The sequence below is a fragment of the Phacochoerus africanus genome, chromosome 9 (genome assembly GCF_016906955.1).
Source record: "Phacochoerus africanus isolate WHEZ1 chromosome 9, ROS_Pafr_v1, whole genome shotgun sequence".
NCBI classification, from domain to species: domain Eukaryota; kingdom Metazoa; phylum Chordata; class Mammalia; order Artiodactyla; family Suidae; genus Phacochoerus; species Phacochoerus africanus.
This window is the reverse complement of record NC_062552.1, coordinates 91,423,356-91,445,642: the sequence shown is the minus strand read 5'-3', so window position 1 is coordinate 91,445,642 and position 22,287 is coordinate 91,423,356. Positions and strand designations below refer to the sequence as shown.

The 22,287-nt window shown below is 55.3% G+C and overlaps 1 protein-coding gene across 2 annotated transcripts in view; it reads left to right on the top strand.

Annotated features, from left to right (window-relative positions):
* SPTB (spectrin beta, erythrocytic) overlaps positions 1-21,493 on the top strand; it is a 141,620-nt gene extending 120,127 nt beyond the window's left edge. For both annotated transcript variants that reach the window (XM_047795342.1, XM_047795343.1), the window contains exons 27-36: positions 1,071-1,315; positions 2,483-2,621; positions 3,084-3,168; positions 3,983-4,179; positions 4,481-4,530; positions 5,286-5,364; positions 15,273-15,532; positions 17,818-17,991; positions 18,253-18,295; positions 18,436-21,493. In XM_047795342.1, coding sequence (XP_047651298.1) covers positions 1,071-1,315; positions 2,483-2,621; positions 3,084-3,168; positions 3,983-4,179; positions 4,481-4,530; positions 5,286-5,364; positions 15,273-15,532; positions 17,818-17,991; positions 18,253-18,295; positions 18,436-18,603 — 1,440 coding nt within the window. In that variant the 3' untranslated portion in view covers positions 18,604-21,493. The remainder of the gene's footprint in view (positions 1-1,070; positions 1,316-2,482; positions 2,622-3,083; positions 3,169-3,982; positions 4,180-4,480; positions 4,531-5,285; positions 5,365-15,272; positions 15,533-17,817; positions 17,992-18,252; positions 18,296-18,435) is intronic.
* Positions 21,494-22,287: the final 794 nt, after the last annotated feature.

Below are 22,287 nucleotides of genomic sequence, written 5' to 3'. Positions count from 1 at the left end.
GTAATACTGTATCTTTAGCACATATACATGTGGCACTTTTCTAGCACCAAGTATTGCTCATGTAGCCACCCTCTCAGGAAAGGAATAATATCATCTGCCTTTTCTAGATGAGGAAAGCAAGGCACAGAAGAGTGACTGACTTGTCCAAGAACATGCATCTAAGCACTGGAGCCAGGATTCAGATCCTGGCAGTCTGGCTACAGACTCCGTGCCCTCAGCCACCAGGCTGTTCAGCCTTTCCACATGGGAGCTGGAGGGGCCCCAAGATCTGCCTAGACTCCCTCTATCCATCATAGAGGTACCTCCACAGGCCCGTAGGGTTCCAGAGTTCAGCATGATAGAAAGGGTGAGGGGGTCAGCTGCTGGAGGCTCACTTGGCTTCCGGTGGAGCAGGGCTGTGTAGTCCTGCTCTGGCCCAGTGGGGTTTAGGGGAAGAGCAGCAATGTAGGTTGGGCCCCTGGTTCACCAAGAAGGAGACCACCTAGGGCTCTGTCCTCCAGAGATGCCTTGGGGTACAAGACTCCTAAGGCAGGTACACCCTCACTGAGGTCCCGAGAATGAGGCTTCACTACCCCTGAGCCAGCCTCAGACGGGGTTGGGGGTGGCAGCATGCAGAGTGGTCACAAACAGGAGTCAGGCGCACGCCCCTAATCACAGCTGCACCCTCTCCAAGCGTGAGTGACCTCGGGCCAGTCACTGTGTCTGTGCCTATTTCCTCATCTTGAAAACAGAGATAATAATAGTATCTCTTTTATGGGGTTGTTGCAAAGATGAAGAGAATAATAAAAAATGTTTAGGATAGTGCCTCCTTATCCTACATCATACATCAAAGGGCACAGAGCCCCTCACTCCCAAATCCTTATCAGAACCCAAGTGATGCTTTGGATCAGCAGAGGTACCGAAGCTAGAAGCCTTCTCTCCAGCACCCAGTGGGTGGCACCTAAAGATCTGCCTTCCAGCAGTGTCCTGGGGAGGGAGGCCCAAGGGATGGGGGGGGCAGACACCCTTGCCCATCCAAGGCCCAAGACGTGTCTGCCTGAAGAACAAAGTCCGGTTTTGCCCTGTCACAGGTACAGCAATTCCAGGATGTGGCCACCCGCTTGCAGGCAGCGTACGCTGGAGAGGAGGCAGACAGCATCCAGAACAAGGAGCAGGAGGTGTCTGCCGCGTGGCAGGCATTGCTTGATGCTTGTGCCGGGCGCCGCACACAGCTGGTGGACACGGCAGACAAATTCCGCTTCTTCAGCATGGTCCGAGACCTCCTCTCCTGGATGGAGACCATCATCCGGCAGATCGAGACCCAGGAGAGGCCCAGGTGAGGGGGTGTCCTCAAGGCAGCCCCACTGTGGGCCACTTTGTCCCAGAGGCCAGCAGACCAGGGCGCTGCAGTATGGAGCCTCCCTGGAGGGATAGACCTGGACCATGGGTGCTCAGGAACCCCCAGGGGCAGTCGAGGCTGGGTCCAGACAGGACCTGAGTGGCTCAGCTGCCACTGGGAGGACCTACCATCCCAGAGTAAAGGAAGTCCTGAGTGTGGCCAGAAAGACACCTGTCATTCAGATTCTGCAGTAGGGGCAGTGGCCATGGCTGTCAGTGAAAACAAGCTGTTCACACATCCACAGCTGGTCACGTCCAGAAGCGGCCAATCTTCCCCCATCATGGGCACATGGAAGACACTTCCCTAAAACTCAGGAAGGAGCTCTTTGAGCAGGAGGCGGGGTGAGGGCGTATGAGCGGGCACATGGCGGGTGGCTCTTTACACACTTTGTGTCATGTTAGCAATTATTGCTGGCCCGTCTCTGTCTCCCGCCCCTGCCTCTACGGTGCCAGTCCTGGGGGTCAAGCTCTTATATTTAACATCTTAATTGAGCTGTAATTCACATGCCATCGATTTCAGCCTCTTCAAAGTGTACCATTCAGTGGGTTTCTTCATAGTCATAGTTGTACAACCCCCACCACCATCTAAGTTTAAAAGATTTTCATCATCCCTCAAAGAAACCTTGTACGCTTCACAGTCATCACCCCCAACGCCCCTCTCTTCTTAGCCCCTGGCAACCACTAATCCATTATCTGTCTCTAAATTTGCCTGTCGTCAGTTTTTCACATGAGTAGAATCATACATAGCGTATGTGGTCCTTTGCAACTGGCTTCTTTCACTCAGCATACTCTTTCCAAGGTTGTAGCATGGATCAGTACTTCTTTTTATTGCCCAGTTTAACTTTCCCAGGCGGCTTTTGGGGTCCCTGCACCCCCTGCCCATGTCCTGATCACTGACAAGGGAGGACACTAGGGTATCAGTGTTCCTGCTGAGGCCAAGTTGGCAGAGGACTTCCTGGCTGTCCAGAGAGAGAGGAGGGACCGGGGTCAGACTCCCAGGCAGGTGGGGGCACCCCTCTGGTTGGGACTTGGTGTCAGATGGCCCAGAGTCACCCCCTCCTTCCTTTTTCCCCCAAACTCCCACCCTGCCCCCCATCCCCCGCAGGGATGTTTCCTCAGTGGAACTGCTCATGAAGTATCACCAGGGCATCTGGGCGGAGATGGACACGCGGAGCAAGAACTTCAGTGCCTGCCTGGAGCTCGGCGAGTCCCTGCTGCAGCGGCAGCACCAGGCTTCGGACGAGGTAGGAGGGACAGCAGGACAGGGACGAGGCTTCTCCTGTCCTCGCCTCCACTGCTGGCGGGTCCCAAAGCTTCCTGGGAGGGAACCTGAGGCTCTGAGGAGGCTCATCTTTCTTTCACCCAGGGAGCATTGGGGCTATGTACAGGTCCAGGGATTACAGCGCCACCACCCTGTTTGAGGAGCTGGCTGCTCTGTAGGGAGAGCAGGCTTATAACCCACCTCACCCCCACATGTGTGCATGCCTTGGTGTTGGTGACAGCCAGTTCCTGGGTGAGGCACATGTTAAGCTCAGAGAGGTTAAGTGACTTACCCAAGGCTGCACAGCTGGCAAGTGGCAGAGCTAAAACTCGAAGTCAGGTCTGGGTGACCAAGCCCAGCAGGCTTTTCAGGGCCCTTCCGGGCACCACCTCAGACGGGAGGAAGGGTTACCAGAGCCTGAGCCATCTTCCCTTCCTCCTCACAGATCAGGGAGAAACTGCAGCAGGTGGTGTCCAAAAAGAAGGAGATCGATGAGAAGTGGAAGGCCCGCTCTGATCGGCTCAGCATGTGTGAGTGCAGCCTGGGCACCAGAGAACCTGGGGGCGGGGGGATGGCACCACGTGGTAGATTTTCCCCGCCAGCCGCTGGGAGAGAGCCCCCCACAGCACAAAGCTCTGGGGCCAAGGGCCTTGGGGGTCCACAGAAAGACCCAGCTGGAAGCCCATCTCTGACCAGCCAGGACCAGCTCACTGTCCACCCCCTACCCCCTGCCTCCTGCTGGGCTGCTGTCCCTGCAGGGTCAGGGTAAGGCTCTAGTGCACCCCAGATGTTTCATCTGAGCCATGGGGGGCATAGATGGAGCTCTGCCTTCCACAGCTGGAATGTCCCATGGCAGCTTGTGCACGGCTGTGTGAGACACCCAGGGGCTGGAAAAGGAACGTTCAGAGCGGAAAACTGTTCCTGAAAGGGAAATGTGGAAACCACATTTTGTTTTCAAAGTAGAGTTTGTTCTAATCAATGCGTTTTAAAAATATTATTGGAGTTCCCGTCGTGGCGCAGTGGTTAACGAATCCGACTAGGAACCATGAGGTTGCGGGTTCGGTCCCTGTGCTTGCTCAGTGGGTTAACGATCCGGCGTTGCCGTGAGCTGTGGTGTAGGTTGCAGACGCGGCTCAGATCCAGCATTGCTATTGATGGAGATGCTGTAGGGGCCCAGCAATGGGGATGGATGGAGTGGCCTCAGGCAGCAGGTCACCACACAGTTCAGGGACACCTGGCAGCTCAGACTCACCGCCAGCTCTGTGTCTGTGAGCGACCCCAGGGTCCTGGCAGGAGCAGTCCACTGGGTGCTAATGGGCTCCCGGACCTTGTTCTCTGTGCCAGTGCTGGAAGTGTGCCAGTTCTCTCGGGATGCCTCTGTGGCCGAAGCGTGGCTGATCGCCCAGGAGCCCTACCTGTCCAGCCGGGACTTTGGACACACAGTGGACAGCGTGGAAAAGCTCATCAAGAGGCACGAGGCTTTCGAGAAGTCCACGGCCAGCTGGGAACCGCGCTTTGCTGCCCTGGAGAAGCCCACCACGGTGAGCTGGGAGGCTCGGGGCGGGGGGCAGCCAGGCCTGGGCGTTTCTCAGGCCAGCAACTCTTAGGCAGTTACTGGGCACCTGCAGACAGTGGAGAAGGCCAAGCAAGGCGGGCGAGTAGGGGTGGAAATTGGAGTGGGAGACAGTGCTGACTTTTGAACACAAGAGACCAAAAGGGATAATTCCAAAAGGAACAAACAAGAGGCGTGGTGGGTACAGGAAGCCTCTTTCAAGGAAGGTTGTCTGAGGGAAGGTTCCCCTCTGGGGCTGCTCTCACCCTCTGGCCTTTCCACCCCCTTAGCTTGAGCTCAAAGAACGCCAGACCCCGGAGAGACCCAAAGAGGATGCTGGGTAAGTGAGGGGAGGCCACGGCTGGAGCCTGCTGCTGAGGGCGGTGAAGGAGGGAGGGAGCTTTTAATCAGACACAGGCCCCCTGATGTTTCAACAGTCCACGTGTGACCTCTCACCCCTCGGCCACTAGTTGGAGAAAGCCAGAGTGTCTGGAGCTTACAGGCAAAGAAGAGCTTTAGTTTTCCCCAAATGCTGGGTGGCCTGAAGGCCTGTGGGTGTAGGGAAGGGAGGGGCTGCTGCAGCGTAGCCCCCACACTCGGGAACTGGCCGGAACATGCCCCAGAGGCTGGCCCCATGGAACCATGTCCACTTCTGAAGCATCCGCTTTCACTTTGCAGGTTGAGCAGCTCCTTGCTAAGTGTCTGCCAGGCTGCAGACTTGGCTTGTGTTCCCTGGGGAGGAGGTGGGAAGCCAGGCCTCAGAGATGGGCTCTAGTCTCCGAAGGGGGCTCCTTTCTAAAGCAGGACCATGAGAAGTTCCCGTCATGGCTCAGTGGTAACACACCTGGCTGGTATCCATGAGGATGCAGGTTCAATCCCTGGCCTTGCTCAGTGGGTTAAGGATCCAGCGTTGCCTTGAGCTGTGGTATAGTTTGCAGGCAAGGCTCAGATCTCATGTTGCTGTGGCTGTGGGGTAGGCCAGCAGCTATAGCTCTGGTTTGACCCCTAGCCTGGGAACTTCCATATGCCTCAGGCTCAGCCCTAAAAAAAAAATGAAAAACATAAGTAAATACAACAGGACCCTGTCTTCTGTAGGCCTCAAGAGGAGGAAGGCGAGACAGCAGGGGAGGCTCCCCGAGGTCCCCACCGAGCAGCCACCGAGAGAACGTCCCCGGTCAGTTCCCTGTCCCATTTGTCTAGTTCCTGGGAGTCGTTGCTGCCAGAGCCCGCTCATCCCTACTAGGCTCCGCAGGGCAGAAGGCCAGGACGGGCACGTGCCCCCCGCCCCCGAGGCCCCTTCAGCCAGTCTTCCTTTTTAACGAGCTTTTCTTCATTCCTGGAATTGCCCTCGTCCCTTCAACCCAGAAGAAACTGACACGCCAGCCTACTGACATGACTCTCTTAGTTTGGTTTTATCTGGTCTAATAAATTTTATTGTATAAAAATACATCACCCTCTACATCGGGGGGCACAGTTTATAGGGGGCTGATCCCTTTTTGTATATTGTCCTTTGGCCCGTTTTCCCTCTAATGTCATCCTTAACTCAGTAGCCTTCATACACACACACACACACACATACACACACACACACACACACACACACACACACACACTCATACACTCACAAATGGACCGTTTGGTCTTGTCTGCCCCAGCGTGGCATTTCGGGCAATGAAGCTGGTACCCCCACCCTCTGGCAGCTTCCTCCCCCTAAGCAGAGACCCCTCCCCTTGGTACCTTCCTGGCCTGATGCCTGTGGGTCTGTGAGTTGGAGATGGAGCTGGTTCTGGGGCAAGAACAGTCTTGAGGGAGCCCTTCGGGAGTGAGGGAGAAAGGGCTTCTGGGTTACATGCCTCCAGCCTGGAGAAAAGGAGGATGTTGGGGGTATGGGGGGAGGGACCCAAACACTCCTGTTGCCAGAGGCCTGGTGGATGGCTTCAGGACCTTGCCTGGAATAGATCTTTTAGCTAAAAGGATCCAGGAGGTCTACGCAGGGAGTCTGGGAGGCTGTGACCCAGGTTTTGGGGAAGTGTCCAGGGAGCAGCTGACTGAGAAGAAAGCAAGAATCCAGCATGTGCCTTGCACGGCTTTGCCACTGCAGGTAGACCACCTGTCCAGGTGCCCAGGTGAGTTTGCCCTAACCTTTAGGAGTTCTTGCTGGAAATTTCCACTACACCCACAACCCCAGAAAAATGCACAACACCGAGCACTTCCTGGGCAGAATCCCCGTCAGATAGCTTTCAGCCCTTCCCACACTTCTGAGACACACACACACACAAACACACACACACACTCTCTCAACACTCACACTCTGAGCTCCCTCTGCCACCTCCAGCTGGGCCAGAGGCCTCCCTTTCTGAGCTGCACCAGCTCTTCATGTCCAGCAGAGGGCACCTAGGCTCCCACCAAAGGGTCTCTCCCAGGAGTTCCCTCTGAAGTGCCCATCGTCCCATTGGGTGTCTCTGGTGGACTTCGTCCGGGTCCCCTTTTCTCAGAGACAGCCTGCACTGAAAGGAGAGAACTCTGGGGCCTTGCATGGCCTGTGGACACGTGGGCTGGTCTCTGCCACCTGCGCTTGGGCTGTGCGTCTCTGTGTGTCTGCGTGCAGTGGTGTCCCAGGTGACGGCCTGAGCCATCCCTTCATCATTTGTGTCGTGTCCGTCTGTGCAAATGTAATTATGTGTGCATCAGAGCCACCTCCATCCAGTACCTGAATATCGCTGGATTTGGGGGGAATAAAACCTGCTTGGACCTGAGTGTCCCTCTGGAAAGAGGGAGTGAACCCACATTCGAGACCCTTCCCAGAGAGCCAGCCATCCTGCCAGATGGGGAAACCGGCCTGTGCCCAGTACCAGGAGGAAACCAGATGGCGAATCAAATGAACAGCGGGCCCAAGACCTCATGGAAACAGATTTCCTGCCGCTTCCTCCTTTCTGAGCGCTTTGTTGAGTTTTCATGAGGATCCACGGAACTCCGACGCAGGGCCAGTCACCCAATTGGTCTCTGATATGAGAAGAGAGGAGAATGGGTGCCGTGCAGGTTGGGAAACCTTTGCAGAAACCACAGGCCTCCCCCAGGAAGGCGGGCTGTCTGCTGAGCCTTCCCTCTGGGGTTGGCCTGGGTCTGGTGGCTCTCCTGCTGTCCCACATGTTGTCTGGTGTCGGTGCCCTGTAGAATAGAGCCGTGCGCTGTGGCTTCACATTGAACTCACCACTAGTGCATGCCGCCTTCCTGCTTGGGGGAGCGGACGGGAGTGGATCAGGCGCCTGAACCCCTGTCTGGACCACGGCACACGGCCGCCTGCCAGCCCTGCCTGATCCTCCCCTTCCCGGGTGTGTGCTTGTACACACGTGTGCACATGCAGGGACTGGGGTACCTCCAGTTCCACACCTTCTGCTTTGCCTCCATCCCCTCTTCCCTGTCCCCATGAGAGCATGTTCTGATTAAAAAAGCAACCTGTTATACAGGTAAGTGTGTAAGACTGAGGCCAAGCAGAAGACACGGGTGTCATGAACAGCAAAAGTCCTGGCATGAAAATCAGGACGCTGAAATTCTAGTCCTTAATTCTAGAAACTCTGTGCATGATTTTAGACCCATCACCTAAGCCTTCTGGGTCTCCTTGCCCTTAGAAAGCTCTCTCTGTGGGATTACAGAAAGTCCAGAACATTCCTTTATGTGGATAGTATCCCTAAGTAAAAGGAGGGTTGGGAGAGACAGGTTTTCTGACTTTCGTCATGTTCTCAGCTCTGAGGAACCTGCTCCAGTGGTCAGGTGCCAGCTGGTGTGAGGCTGGGGATGGCAGAAAGGTGGCAAAGGGCAGGCTGATTCCTTTGTGTCTGTTTGGGGAAGACAGGAATGTAGCATTGGACCTTGACACCTGCCAAGGCCAGTGCCCTGAAGGTGGCCCTGGGGGCCTGGAGGGGGGCCTGCCATGGGCTGAGCCACCTCCACACCCTGTACTGTACGTGTCTCCCCTGCATCCTGGGCATGGCTCTGGGAAGGCCAGGGGCTCCTACTAAGCATCCTCATCTTCTAGGCTCCGGTACCTCAGACCCCACAGTGTACCATTGGTATAAGATGCTGAGGTTGATTTCAGGGAGATGAAATGCTATTGCAGAGGATCCAAGGCAGCCCAGGCTTAGGGGCCCCAGCCAAAAGGTCCTGGGACCTCTCTTGTGCACGCTGGCTGTTCCCTGGCCTCCGCTGGGAAGCACAGCCTGCTCTGGGAACACTCCTGATGGGGCTGCTGTGATGGCAAGAGTGCCACCCCTGGGAGGGATTGGTGCCACTAGGGGCTGTGACAAGAAAGAGTCTGCCTTCCAGGTTCACTGTTTGGGGCCATCATGCCCCCTCTGCCTCTGAGCCTCAGGCTTAGATTCCTCTGTGGTACGGGGACCCTGGGGTGAGGCTGCTCTGGAAAGCAGCTGCCTGGGTACCCTGGATTTGCAGGCCTTCATCAGCTTGTCAAGGAAAACTCTTACCCCCATGCAGCTCATGGATGTCACTCTTCCCGCGACCTCCCAAGACTACTTGCAGCTGGCTTCTCGGAGGGAGGACTGGGCATCTTACTAGGGACCAACAGGGGAGTCCAGACTCCTAGGGCCCTGGCCTTTCCTTTCCAGAGTCTTTTCAAGGTGGTTGTAGCTTCATGGAAATAACTAGCACTTGGGGACCTGAGGGATGGTGCCCGAGGGCCCAGCGGGCCCTGGGTTGTGTCAGGTCACCTTTTAGCCAATGCCTGGCTGGCTCCCAATTGCTGTCGCCCCCTTGGCAACTCCCCCCACCCCCTCTCCCACAGCAGCCTCCCCTGCAGGCAGCCTGGAGCTTTAATCTGCGGCCAGAGGCTGGGCTCTGAGGTCCTTGGAGGGAAGGGCCGTGGGTGTGGAGGCAGCAGCTGTGTTTCTTCTCGCCTGAGCAGGCTTTCCCAGGCCTTTCTTCCCTCCCCCCATGAGGCCGACCTGAGCTGCTGGTTCAGGCATTTTGCAGTGAAGGCAAATGGTGTGTTTGTCTGTAATGAGCAGACCCGGCCTGGAAAAAACGTCAGTTTCCCCATGACCCTGGGTGTGTCTGTCTCCCCAGGATGCCTGAATCAGCGTGGCAGGGCCGTGTCTGCCTACTGTCTGGCGCAGCGCCCTGCTACTGCAGGCTCCTCAGAGACACTGGCTCTGGGCTCTTTCTGAACATCTGTCCGCCGCTGAGTGTGCCCAGCTCTCTCTGCTGTGGTCAGAGGAGATCTTCCTGGTCCCGCTGCTCTTAAGGTTCCTCCTGTGTTCATCTTCCAAGCTGTATTCAGAGCATCCCAGATACTGTTAGACCCAGGATGGGACTCCGTTCACATTGGAGGCATCTCGGAAATGGGGTTTGAAGCTGCCCCATTTGACTGTCGGGTGTCAGATTGGGATGGGGGAGTTGGTTTCTTCTCTTTTTAGTCTAATTCTGAATCACCAAGGAATCAAGCAGCTGCCGGCTCCTCCAGGGCAGATACCCGAAGAGCCCACACTGGTGGTGGGAATGGTGAAGACAGCTCCCGAGGAAGCCTTGTTCTTTCCCCCAGGACATCTGTGAACCAGGTCTCCCCTTCCAGCATGAGGGGACCTGCACACTCCTCCTTCTCTCCCCCTCACTTTACCTGGTGGTCTTCTGCTCTATGTCCCCTCCCATTGTCTTCCCAGGGGCCATCTCAGACAGACAGCTGGGCCCTGGGGCATGGCGCTGAGCCACTCTGCATCCCCACCCCACTTCTCATGAGAGACCCTCACCATCCCTGCCACTAGCCCAAGGGACCCCTGCCTGCTCCAGTCTCAGCTCCTCCCACGCTCTTTTCTCTGTTCAGCAGCAGCGTCTCTCCATTCTCTCTTTAGGCATTTGTCTCTGGTCAGCCCAAATTTCCATCTCTTCATTTCTGTGGCTGCCCTCAACTCAACACACCATCTCTTTCTCTTCTCCTGCAAACAGCTGTCTCCCAAGCAGCTTTCCCAGCCTGTCTGCTGACAGCCCTTCTCACCCAGAGGACAAGAGCCCAAACCTCTGACACTGGGAGAGGCTGCAGAAGTCTCATGGGGCCAGCTTCCCCCACTCCGCAGTCTCACAGGGCCATTTGATTGCCTAAGGCATTCAACAGTAGGCCCTGGGTGCCCTCAAGCCTTTCTTCTGGCCCCTTCCAGAGTGGCTGTGACATAATCATGCTGCCTCAGCCGATCAACCATGTGTCTTATGGAAGCCAGACTCATCCCATTTAGACCATGAACCCCATCGCCTAGGCCCTCTTCTCTGGGCAGTAGTACCACCTCCTTCTCTTGCAGGAGGAGCAGAGGGACCACAGACAGATCCTCATCCTCAACCTTCCCTTCACTAGCCTTGTGGCTGTGCAAGTTATTCATTCTCCTTGACCCTCAGTTTCCCTCATCTGTAAAATGGGGTAGTGACACCCGCCTCACAGAAAGGGCGTAAGGCTAAGCAGAACACCTGGTAGATGGTTGTCTTCATTTTTCCCTTCATTTTCTTTCCATACCTCACTGCAGTCCTTCGTCTTTCTCTCTCTCTCTCTTTTTTTTTTTTTTTTGGTCTTTTTGCCTTTTCTAGGGCCGTTCCTGTGGCATATGGAGGTTCCCAGGCTAGGGGTCGAATCGGAGCTGTAGCCACCAGCCTACACCACAGCCACAGCAATGCGGGATCCAAGCCGCGTCTGTGACCTATACCACAGCTCACAGCAGCACCGGATCCCTAACCCACTGAGCAAGGCCAGGGATCGAACCCGCAACCTCCTGGTTCCTAGTCAGATTCGTTAACCACTACGCCACGGTGGGAACTCCAGTCCTTCATCTCTTAAAAGAAACATCCTCTATAAGAATTCTAGCATCCATTGTCAACCCCCTCCTAAGCCAATCTTCCCAGAGTGCTCCTCCCTGGAGACACACACCCCAGGCTCCATCCTTGCTGTGAGGGCGGCGGGCAAGACCAAGGCTAAGGTCGAACAGCCTCTGGGGTGCACCCTAATGCCCTGGTTCTCACTTATCGGCATTTCCTTTAGAGAGAAGTGCACTTGTGTTTCCTTGCTTGTTAATCATCTGGGTTCACTGAGCATCTTCTAGAACCTCCCAAAGACCCGGTTGGTCGTACTCCACGTTATTTTTCTCCGGGGAACTGGAGAATTAGTTGTCTGTGTGCTGCCCCTGCACCACCTTCTGGCTGGGTCTGGAAATACACCTTCAACACCTTGGGTCCAGGTAAGAAATGTACCCATCCCACACCTCTTTCTGGAACCCCCTTTGGGGAGGAGACCTCTGCCTGCTTCTCTCACCCAAGCCAGTTTCCTAGCAAGGCAGGCCCCTAAAAAGTCAAGCTTACAGGACTCTGCAAAGACTCTGGGGTGGCCATCCCCTATCCATCAGGATCTTAGGCCTCTCTGTTTGACTATAGTCCTGTGAGATCCTCAGAGGCTCTCTTGTCCATGCCCTTTCCTCCCTGGATGTCCCCCTATCAGCCAATGCTGCCTGTCCCCTACCTTCCTCCCATATTGTGATCCCAGCAGCCAGCACACACACCTATCTCAGATGCCACCCACACACCCATGTGTCCCCCAAACCCTCAAACCAGAAAGCATGAGCTCCATGCTTATTCCAGGCCCCATCCATGGGCTGTTCTGCCTCCCATTTAGGGTCTAGATTCTCCACCCACTCCAATTTGACACCCAGAATTTCCTCCAAATAGCTAGATCCTTTTTTCAGGGTCTTTCCATTCCTCTGGGTGATGGCTCTAGGCTAGGTTACCCCTCCATGGTCTAGGTATAATCTGTGCTTCTGATGACCCCAGGTCTTCTGCCAGATATCAGAGGAGAGAAGGGAGACAGACCATCTCAGCTATGCAGGGCCTTTGGCAGAACCTGCTGACCCCTATGGCCACACGAGTAGCCAGCACCCCCATCTGGTGCTCTGCTGTCCACAGAGCCCTCTGCCTGTCGGACAAGACAGAATCTGTATCAGAGCATAGTATGGGTTCAGGGGCAGCAGAACTGCCTCCCACCCCCACTTGCTTAGAAGATGGCACAAAGCATATTCACCCCTGGGACTGATAAAATGACAGCCCTTCTGCCTAAATCATGCCCCCACCAAAACATGCCCCCCATCTTTCTTCTGTGTTCTCCAGGCCCCCCAGCCCCATAGGGAGAGAAGCTCTGTCAGCCCTGGGCCTGGGAAGCAGGGTAGTTCAGCTGCTGCCAAACACCTCCACCTCCCATCCTCATTCTTGACTCCCTGTCCTCAGGCCTTGCCTTCTGGAGAGGGGAGAGGGTGGGTTTTAAATTGTCTCTGAGTAAACAGTCAAGAGCACAGAAGAAATCTCTGCATACATTGAAAGACCCCCATGTTCCAAAGCCAACCCATGACCTGGCCATTTAACTTTTGATCACACTGGCCATGGCCTCTAAATGTCCCTGCCAGGGGATGTGGGTCAGGCACCCATTAGGAGGAGACAGAAGAAAGGTGAGATTAAGTTGAGTGGCAGTTCTGGAAAAATCCGTCTTCGGAGGAGAGTTCCCAAAAGGAAGGAGCATGGCAATGAAAGCATAGGAAGAAAAATTGAGCTTACAGACCCCTAGTAAAACCAGTCCTGGGAGAGTAGAGGCCAGGCAAGAGGGGCAAACATGACTACGAGGGTCTTAAGGGCCCGGCCCATCACCAGGAGGGGCAGCCCAGCCAGGGGCAGAGGTGAGGGATGAAAGGTTTTGTTTTCCTACTTCCCAACCTTTATGCCCAGGTCAGAGGGCTGGCCTGATTGGGTCCACAGAAGGACCCCAAACCCAGGCTCCCAGACCCATTCCTGCCACTCCCACTCTTCCTCCCTGGAGGGTGATCCAGGCAGGGCTTTGGGGCCTCCAAATCCTTGTGGTGAATTCTGGCTCATTGCTGACCCTCAAAGATATAAATACTGCAAGATGCATAAAGATGAGTGTTGGCCCAGCCACAACTCTCAAGGGGATCTAAGACAGAAAAAGATGAGAGCCCTAAAGATGTGATTTAAAAAAAAAAAAAAATTCAGGGAGTTTTGTGGCTCAGGGGTTAAGGAACCTGGCTAGGATCCATGAGGATGTGGGTTTGATCCCTGGCCTCAATCAGTGGGTTGGGGATCCAGCATTGTCATAAGCTGTGGTGTAGGTTGCAGATGCGGCTCGGATCCCACGTTGCTGTGGCTGTGGCATAGGCTGGTAGCTGTGGCTCCGATTTGACCCCTAGCCTAGCCCTATGCAGCAGGTATGGCCCTTAAAAAAAAAAAAAAAAAAAAATCAGGCCTGTCCAAGACTGGAATGCATGCTCTTAACTGCCTCTGATATCTATTAGCTCTGTGACCGTGGGTAAGTCACTTAACCTCTCTGAGCACAGGTTTTCTCATCACAGTGTTAGATGAGGGTAGTGGTCTCCAAACTTTTCCAGCCATCTTATCCTTTCTTTAAATGAGATCTTAGAGAAGCCCAACATAACTGTTCATTGAACAGTCCTAATTTTATGGGATTCAAATATGACCAGCTATACCTTTCTTCCAACCCCTGCCTTCAAACATCTCCACTGAGCCTCCCCTTCCCATCCTTAGTGCCATCTCAGGCAGACCTGGGTCCCTTTCAGCTTGGTAAATAGAATAACCAGTCTGTTTCGGTTTGGAGCTTCAATCTGATGTCCAACCTGGTGCCCATATCTTCTCCTGTTCTCCATTTCTCTATTTTGGGTTTGACCCAAAGTCTGAAGGACCCACAACAGGAAACACAGGGTCTGCTCTTTTCTGGCTCCTCCCCAACACTCTTCTGGGCCTCCATCTTCAATGAGGACAGGGAAGAGACAAGGAAGCAGTCTCTTTATTGCCTGGGGGTGGCTCTGGTTTTCCTGGGGCATTGATGCCCTTGGGCCTTCAGGTGTCCAGACACTGCCAACTTGGGGGCCTACAAGACCCTTCCCATCTGGTGCTGTAAGGCCTGCAGCAGTCAGGCCTTGGAGACTGAGTTCTGGCCAGACGTCTGAAGCTAGGCTGCCTTCCTTGGTGCTCATCTGGCACATCAAAGATGCACCCGTTCTTGCCCCAGTTGGCATTCTTGTGCTGCACCCAGAGGCTGCCTGCTCCTTGCTGCCCCAGTCTGCCGTGCCCTGTCTTCTGCAGCAGGCACAAAGGTGGACCAACCTCTGCACAAGGAGGTACCCATCTGGGGCACAAGAAGCCTGCCTTCCCTGCTCATGGGCACTTGACAGCACATGGTCCCATTGGATGCCCCTCAGTTGTCTTGGGCAGGGGCTGGGAGTGTCCTGCCCTCCATGGGGTGGTGTGGGGAGGTAAAAGCTGCAGCCTTTCCCTGGGGCAGCGAGTCCTCAGTTGGTGATTCGCCACCTCTGCAGCGCATTGAGTGCATGTAAGTAAAGCTTATTAAGAAATACCAATGTGCTGAGCCCACTCCAGGCCAGTTAACTCAGCATCTTTCGGATGGGTCCTGGGCATATTTTGTTAAAGCTCCCAAGGTGGCTGTAAAAGGCAGCCAGGGTTAGGAACCACTGCCCCTAGTCCCCACCAAATGAAGGGGGGAAGGACCTGAGAGGGGCTGGGTCTCCCTTTGGAAGGGGTGGTGGGGAGACCGAGGGCCTGGTGCCCTTAGCTTTGGAGTTTTCGACACATTTGGAAAGTGACAGAAGAGTTCCTGCATCTTAGGGCAAATATTTTTCCAACCTATCTTAGCAACAGAATGCTTTTCTTCCTTTGAAATCTTGCCAGAGCCCATGTATAATGTGTGTATTTGAGCCGAAGCAGGGTGGGGGCCTGGAGCAGGCAGCAAGCAGCATCGGAACCCCCCCGGAGGAGAGAGAGCATCACGCAGGCCCATTCAGCTTACTCTGAGAACCTTCTGTTGCTGTGAGATTGGAGACAGGGAGTGTGGGTTTGGAGCCAGAAACAGCAGCAGCCTAGCAAAGCAGGCCAGGTGGAGGGAGGGCCCCGGGGAGCACAGGACAAAGGAGCCAGACTCAGGCAGGGCCCGCCGCCTTCCCAATTCTGCCACCCCTGGGTCCGAACCCCCAGCAAGGTGTGCCCCTCCCGTATGCCCCTGAGCAGGGGGAAGAAAGGCGGTGGCCTCAGGACCTGCAGCCGCCACCCCCGCCAGGGCCGCAGGAGGAAGGGCAGGAGGAGAAATCCAGCGCAGATGAGAGGCCGGCCACGGAGCCCCTCTTTAAGGTCCTGGACACGCCTCTGAGCGAGGGCGAAGAGCCGACAACGCTGCCATCCCAGCGGGACCACGGGCACAGCGTGCAGATGGAGGGCTACCTGGGCCGCAAGCACGACCTGGAGGGACCCAACAAGAAGGCATCCAACAGGTGCGTGGGGGCAGGGCTGCAGGGTTGGGCACCGCAGGGACTTCAGCAACAGAGCCTCGGTAACACAGGGATGTTTGTGGGCAAGGGTGCCCTCGGAGCCAGCCCTGGGAGCTACTTGGCATGACAGGAGAAGGCCGTCTCCAGTTGGCGGTCCTGAGTTCAACTCCTATGACCTTGAACAAGTTACTCGGCCTCCCATTTGTAAAATGGGGGTGATGGGGGTAGCCTGCCTCTTCAGCGCAGATGCCATGCTTGGTGCCAAGCATGAACTCTGTGGACCCTAGCTGTTTTCATGCCAAGGTGGGGCAACAGGTAGGTCTTGGCGCTAACAGCACATCCTTAACCAAGTCTCACTTTCTACCCAATCTGGGCCCCAGTTTCTCCAGCCGTAAAAGAGGAGCTGAGCTAAATGCCTTCTGGAGGTTCTCCCCAGTAACTATAAGACCCTGAGGAATCCATTCAGACACTGTGTCCTTTCCTGACCCCAAAGCAGTCATGTCCTTGGCTGTGGTCTATCCAGGGATGCCTCTACCAGGCAGCAGTCCAGGGTCCCAGGGAAACAAGCAGCATCAAAAAGTTGAAGGCAGCCCTCTTCCCAAGGCCAACTGGCAGCATAGAGAGCGCCTGTTCTGGGGGATACAGCAAAGCTAATCCAAAAAATGGGGAATTCTGTGGTGGCTCAGTGGGTTAAGGATCCAACAGCATCACTGCTGTGGCTCTGGTTACAGCTGTGGCTCAGGTTCGATCCTTGGCCCTGGAACTTCTGCGCGCCATGGGCGTGGCCAAAAAAAATCATTCCAAAACTGAATTTGGGAGCCCAGCCACCTCGAAGAGGTTTACTGCTTATAGGGAGAGTCTACAGGAAAGGAGAAATTAGCATTTATCGAGCACCTACTATGTGCCAGCTGTTATGTTAGCACTGGTAAAATCGTCACAACCATGCTGTGATGATGAGGTTTCCACTTCCCAGATGGGGAAACAGAGAAGTCATTTGTCCAAAGCAGGACTTTGAGCCCAGCTCCTCCTTAGCCACTGCCTTCCTTGGGCTACAAGCTCGGAGAAGGTGGTGAGAGGCAGAGGAAAGTTCCCTGAGTCAGAAATCTGGGCTTTGTGGAACGGCTCTGCAGCCAGCTTTGTACGGGTCAGTCTCTTGGACCTTCCAGTCCCTCCTGCCTATTGGCCCTGCTAGTTCTCCACCCTCCTGCCCTCAAAAGGGAAGAAGAGGAAGCCAAGCTTAATGTTCCTTGGCGCGCATTACTGTGAAGGAGCCACATGTTCCCCTTTCTCGGGGAAGGAGCTCAGATGAGGCCACACAGGAGCTCGTGAGCCTGCTGGCCTCACCAAACGTTCTAGTCGAGAAGAGCGTTGATTTGCACAAATACGTTTCTTTAAAAAGTGCTCGTACTGTATTCTGATCATATATCATCAACAAAACAAAATATCCCTACCACCAAGACAAAACCCTGCTCTGTTCTGATATGCGAATCAAATATGCTAGTGGCTGTGGAAATGCTTTGAAAAGTTGTTTACACTGTTGGTCTTAGACTCGATAATTCTACTTCTAGAATATTTCCAGGTAAGATCAGAGTTATAGACAAAAGATTAAAGCATAAGAATGTTTATCATATTGCTCTGTAAGTTGTGGATAAATTTCCCAGTATGAAAAGATCTACCAATAAAAGGATTATTTATATATGTAATAGGAGACCATCAAGCTATTCAAACTCATTTTCAAGAAATACTTGAGGATATGGGGAATACTCAGGATATACTGTTAAGCTTAAAAGGACGTAAAACTGAATGTACAATATAATCCAATTTGGCTATATATATGTGAATAGAAAAGACTAGAAGGAAATATCTAAAATGTTAACAATCATTGACTTCTGGTAGTGGAATTACATGCAGATGAGTTTTATTTCCAAATTTTTAACAGTAACATGTGTTACTATTGATTAGGGCAAAATTGGTATAATTTTTTAAAATGATAAAGCTTAGAAATTGATTAGAGGGATGCAGTATCAGAACTGTAGGTGAGAAGTTCCCACTGTGGTACAGCAGATTAAGGATCCAGCATTATCTCTGTGCCCAACAAGGTTTGATCCCCAGCCTGGCACAGTGGATTAAGGATCTGGCATTGCTGCAGGTGTGGAGTAGGTTACAATGCATCTCAGATTTGACTCCTGGCTTGGGAACATTCCATATGCCATGAGCATGGCCAAAAAAAAAAGAAAAAGAAAAGAAAAAAAGAATTGTAGTTGACCTGCCTGTCTGTACCTTTGCAGGTCCTGGAGCAACCTGTACTGTGTACTCAGGAATAGTGAGCTGACCTTCTACAAGGATGCCAAGAACCTGGCCCTGGGGGTACCCTACCATGGGGAGGAGCCCCTGGCCCTGAGACATGCCATCTGTGAGATTGCTGCCAACTACAAGAAGAAGAAGCATGTCTTTAAGCTGAGGTGAGGCCCCAGCTGTCATGGCCCCTTCCCTGGTGACTTGATTTGGCTTAAGTGGCTGGACAGGGGCCCACTGTATGTGACCAGCTCCAGGCCTGAGGTGCCCCTCAGGGATTTCTCAGGGAGGCTGGTGGTCCTGATTTTTGCCTCTCTCAGAAGATGTTGTGCTGCTTGACAGGGTTCGGGGCAGGGGCAGGGGCAGGGGGTGCTGCGAGAGCAGGGGGCTCCAGAGATGGCCACGCAGGAACCCCTTTGTCCTCCTAGGCTGAGCAATGGCAGCGAGTGGCTCTTCCACGGCAAGGATGAGGTAAGTGCAGGGCTGCCCAGCCCAGACCCCCGCCAACAAAGGGGCAGGTAGAAGGGACCCAAGCACTTGACCTCAAGGCTCCCTCAGGCTCCTGGAGGCACCCCCTTCTTTGCGGGGGCCCTGACCCTCCCACCCTGCAGGAGGAGATGCTGTCCTGGCTGCAGGGCGTGAGCACGGCCATCAACGAGTCCCAAAGCATCCGGGTCAAGGCACAGAGCCTGCCCCTGCCCTCCATCACCGGCCCCGACGCCAGCCTCGGCAAGAAAGACAAGGAGAAGAGATTCAGCTTCTTCCCCAAAAAGAAGTAGCCTCTTGGGCGCCCCGCGGGTGGGGCCAGTGCGACGACGGGACGTGCAGGGCCGAGCGCCTCCCTCCTCGGTCGGGTCCTCCGCAGCCGCCTGCCGCCTGCCTGCTGTGAGTCGCTGGCCGGGCCTCGGGCCCCGCTGCACTGCAACAGCTGCCTGCTCTGCGCGCCCTCCGCCGCCGCAGCCCGGAGCCCCCTGCAGACCGAGCGCGGGCTCCAGGGCCAAGGCTCCCAGCGCTGCTGCTGCCCTCTGGGCTCGGCGAGGGAAACAGTCTTCGAGGTCCACGCCCTTCCCTCCCTGCCCCTCCCTGCCCTTGGCCGAGGGGCGCCCGCACACCCCCTCCCCACCCTGCCCCCCGACCTTGAGCCACACGAGCTGAAGAAGGCTGATGGGCTTCCTCAGACGCTGCCCACTCCCAGAGCAAGTCGTGCTCGGGCACCTCCCACGAGGTCACAGCCAGGTAAGGGGAAGGGGACGAGGACTCTGGAAACGCCTGACCTGCCCCATAGGAGCGTGAGGAAGGAGGCTGGGCGTGGTTGTTCTGGGCCAGGGGCTGCTGGGGACTGAGGGGCAGCACAGGATGGCCTCTTCCCCACTGAGCTTCCTCAGACCAGGGACTCTCACCTCAGGGGCCACGGCATCCCCTCCTTGCTCCTCCTCCCACCAAAAGATAGGGGCACCCTCCAGGGTCTCTGGGTCCTGAGTGCCAGGGGACTGCCACTGCCTCTAGCATTTCTTGCTGCCACCACACGCAGTGGTGGGAACAGTAAGCTCTCAAGCCGGCCCTCTTTTTAAACTCGTTAAGGGTTTAGGGCTCAGGCCAGAAGGAGGCAGGTCTCCACGCTGCCTAAGGCTCCGCCTGGCCACTCTGGGACCCTCCCCACCTCCCAGTTGCCAAACCAGCAATATCCCACTCAGACCCCTTAGGGAGACAGTGCAGGTCCCCAGATACAAGGTGGACACCCCAGGGCCTGGAGTAGAGCATCCCAAAGCCAAACACCCCAACGTTTCCTACCTACAGCTGGTCCCATCTGAGGGTGCTGGCTGGATAGACAGCAAAGTTCATGACCTGTCACCCTGGGGTGGCAAAGGTGGCCCTACCTGGGTATTATGACCCTCACAACAACTCCTGGATGGCTGGGACAAAGGCTGGGGCCAGAGCCATGAAGCTGTGGCACCCTTGCTCAGCTTCTCCTGAAGGTTCTGGCCTTCAGGCTTGGGTGGGGGCCACATGGGTATTTACCCCCCACCCCACCCCACCCCATCTCAAGCACAGCCGCCAGGGGCCCTGCAACCTCTGTCCCCTGGGATAGCGTTCCTCTGCTGCTAAGATCAGACTTCTGGAGGGAAGAGGTACCACAGGGACTTTCTCTGCCACTCTGAAAGCAATACAGTTCCAGCCCAGCATCTTAACTGGGGTTAGGTCCAAAAGCGGGGTTTAGTTGCAGGCAGCAGCCGTTTCCCCTGAGCAGACCACAAAGGACCCTGGGGCCTGCAACTGCTGTTCCCATCACCTTCCCCATGGGAAGGAGCCTTAGACATACTGAGATGATCCCCCAGGAGTGGGTGAGGCTCAGGTAGAAACTACAGGCATAGGCATTCAGAGTTACTAGGTCTTCCTAGGAGCCCTTAGTGCTCGAGGTCAGTACCACCATGTCAACGGAAGGCACCTTCCGCAGCCAAGACCCACGGGAGACGTTGTCTCATGGAGCTGACAAGGGGCCCCACCTCTGAAGCCAGGGTCCTCATTTGGCCGCTATGCATCTAACCCCGCTGCGCCCCCAACAGGGAACTTAATCCATCCCGCTCTCACTCGTCTCTCTACAGCTGGGAAACCAAGGCAGGGGGCAGTGAGGTGACAACACTCACCTGGCCGTATAGACGGCCTCTAGTGCATCAGAGGGCATGTCCTACTCCAGGGCTGATAGCATGTTCCTTGCTGATGGTGGCAAGAATCTCCCTCAGCTAGTTCCGTGGGCCAGTCGTTCGAGAGCCTGGGGGCCACTGTCTTCCACCCACTTGTGCCAAAGTAGCACCTGTAGGGAGGAATTTCAGCCAACTCCGCCATCCCAAGAAGGAAAGGACCTCAAGGAAGAGCTAGGCTATCACCACGCCTGGACCCCCGGACTGGGCAAGAGCAGCAGCTGCATGGGCCCCGCCAGCTACAGCCTGCACACGCCCCCTCATATCACACAGGCCCCAAGACACTCAGCCAACTGCACTGAAACTGCAGGCACCCCACTTTGGGACTCCGTGCCACGCTGGGGTGCTGGGGAGGCAGAGAGCTAAACCCCTGGTGCCCCGGCAAGGTTGGTTTGTTTCCCCTCCTCCATTTTCTACTTTTGCAGTCTTTAACAGTACCCCCAAACTAGGTTGGCACAGCTCCAGTCCACACCAGCATACCAGGCTTCCTCCCCTGGGGCGGTCAGAGGACGCTCCTTCTGGGCTTGGTCAGGCGGTCCCTTCCCTCTCGCCTTCCCCTTTGTCCCCTGGCCTCACTGACTGGTAGAGGGAGGATGGGTCGGTCCTTGGCTTCCCTCCCCCGACTAGCACCCTTACCAGGAGGCCTGGGGGAGGGGAGGGGAGGCTTCCCTGCCACCCCACTCCTCCTTTCTGCCCCTCAGAGGGCAAATAGAGTCCCCAAGGCTGGCCCTGGATCTCCCTCCTCCCTTCCATGGGAGGGGGCAGAGATCCAGAGGACCCGTGGCTCGGTCCTTGGACAAGCAAGCTCAGGGAGGATGCACGGGAGGAGGCGGCTGCAGAGACTGCAACCCTGTTGGGCACAGACCATGCAATCTGAGGCTGGGCCTTGTCCTCCACCTGCTCAAATGTGCTTCCACCGACCAGAGGACACCATTTACTAGTTTTTCTAATAAATCAATAATGCTCCATGTTTCTGTTTCTTATTCTGGACTGTTTCCCTTTGCACGGGGCCAGGGAGGGCTGGTTGAGTGAGCAGGGGGTAGGGGGAGAAATCTGTGTCCACAGGACCACCGTGGAGACAGAGGGAAAGCCAGATTCTCTGGCTTGTCCCTGGAATCTTATGGGAACAACTGCCTACATCCAGGTCCTATGCGTCACTTGAGACCATGAGAAATGCTCGCTTATTCATGCATTCGGCCATCCCGAGGGCCTGCTGCAGGCCTTTCCCCACTGATCTCAGTCCTCACCGAACAAAATCCACACGCCTGGGGTTCACCTCCAGAGGGGCAGTTTCAGTGGATCTGAGTGGATGAAACCCACCCGGCATTGGCATTCTTCAAAACACCCCCTCCCCTGGTGGTTCTAATGGGCAGCCAGTGGGAACCAGTGAGCTGGTCCAAGGTTCCCAGGTATACCAGCTGGCTGTGTAAGGGTCACCTGGGAAGGCATCCACTACTACTTCCCGGCCTGGCGTTCTTACCCTTTGAAGAGTCTGAGTCAGAGAGCTTGAGGAGCAACAGCGCATCCATTTCCAGTTCATAGAGGAGGAAAAGCAAAGGCTCGGGTGACCCAGCCAAAGGCAGGGCTGGGGTTGCCTTGACTCTCACTCTAGTCTGTGGTTCCTTGTCATAACCAGACTTGCCTGGTAGGAGCCAGCTCTCTCCTCGGCGACAAGTGCAAGTGGCCATAGACCATTCAGGGCAGCTGGGAGAACAGGCTTTGCTTCTACTCAGGAAGGGCCTGCGCAGAGTTCTTAGCATGGCA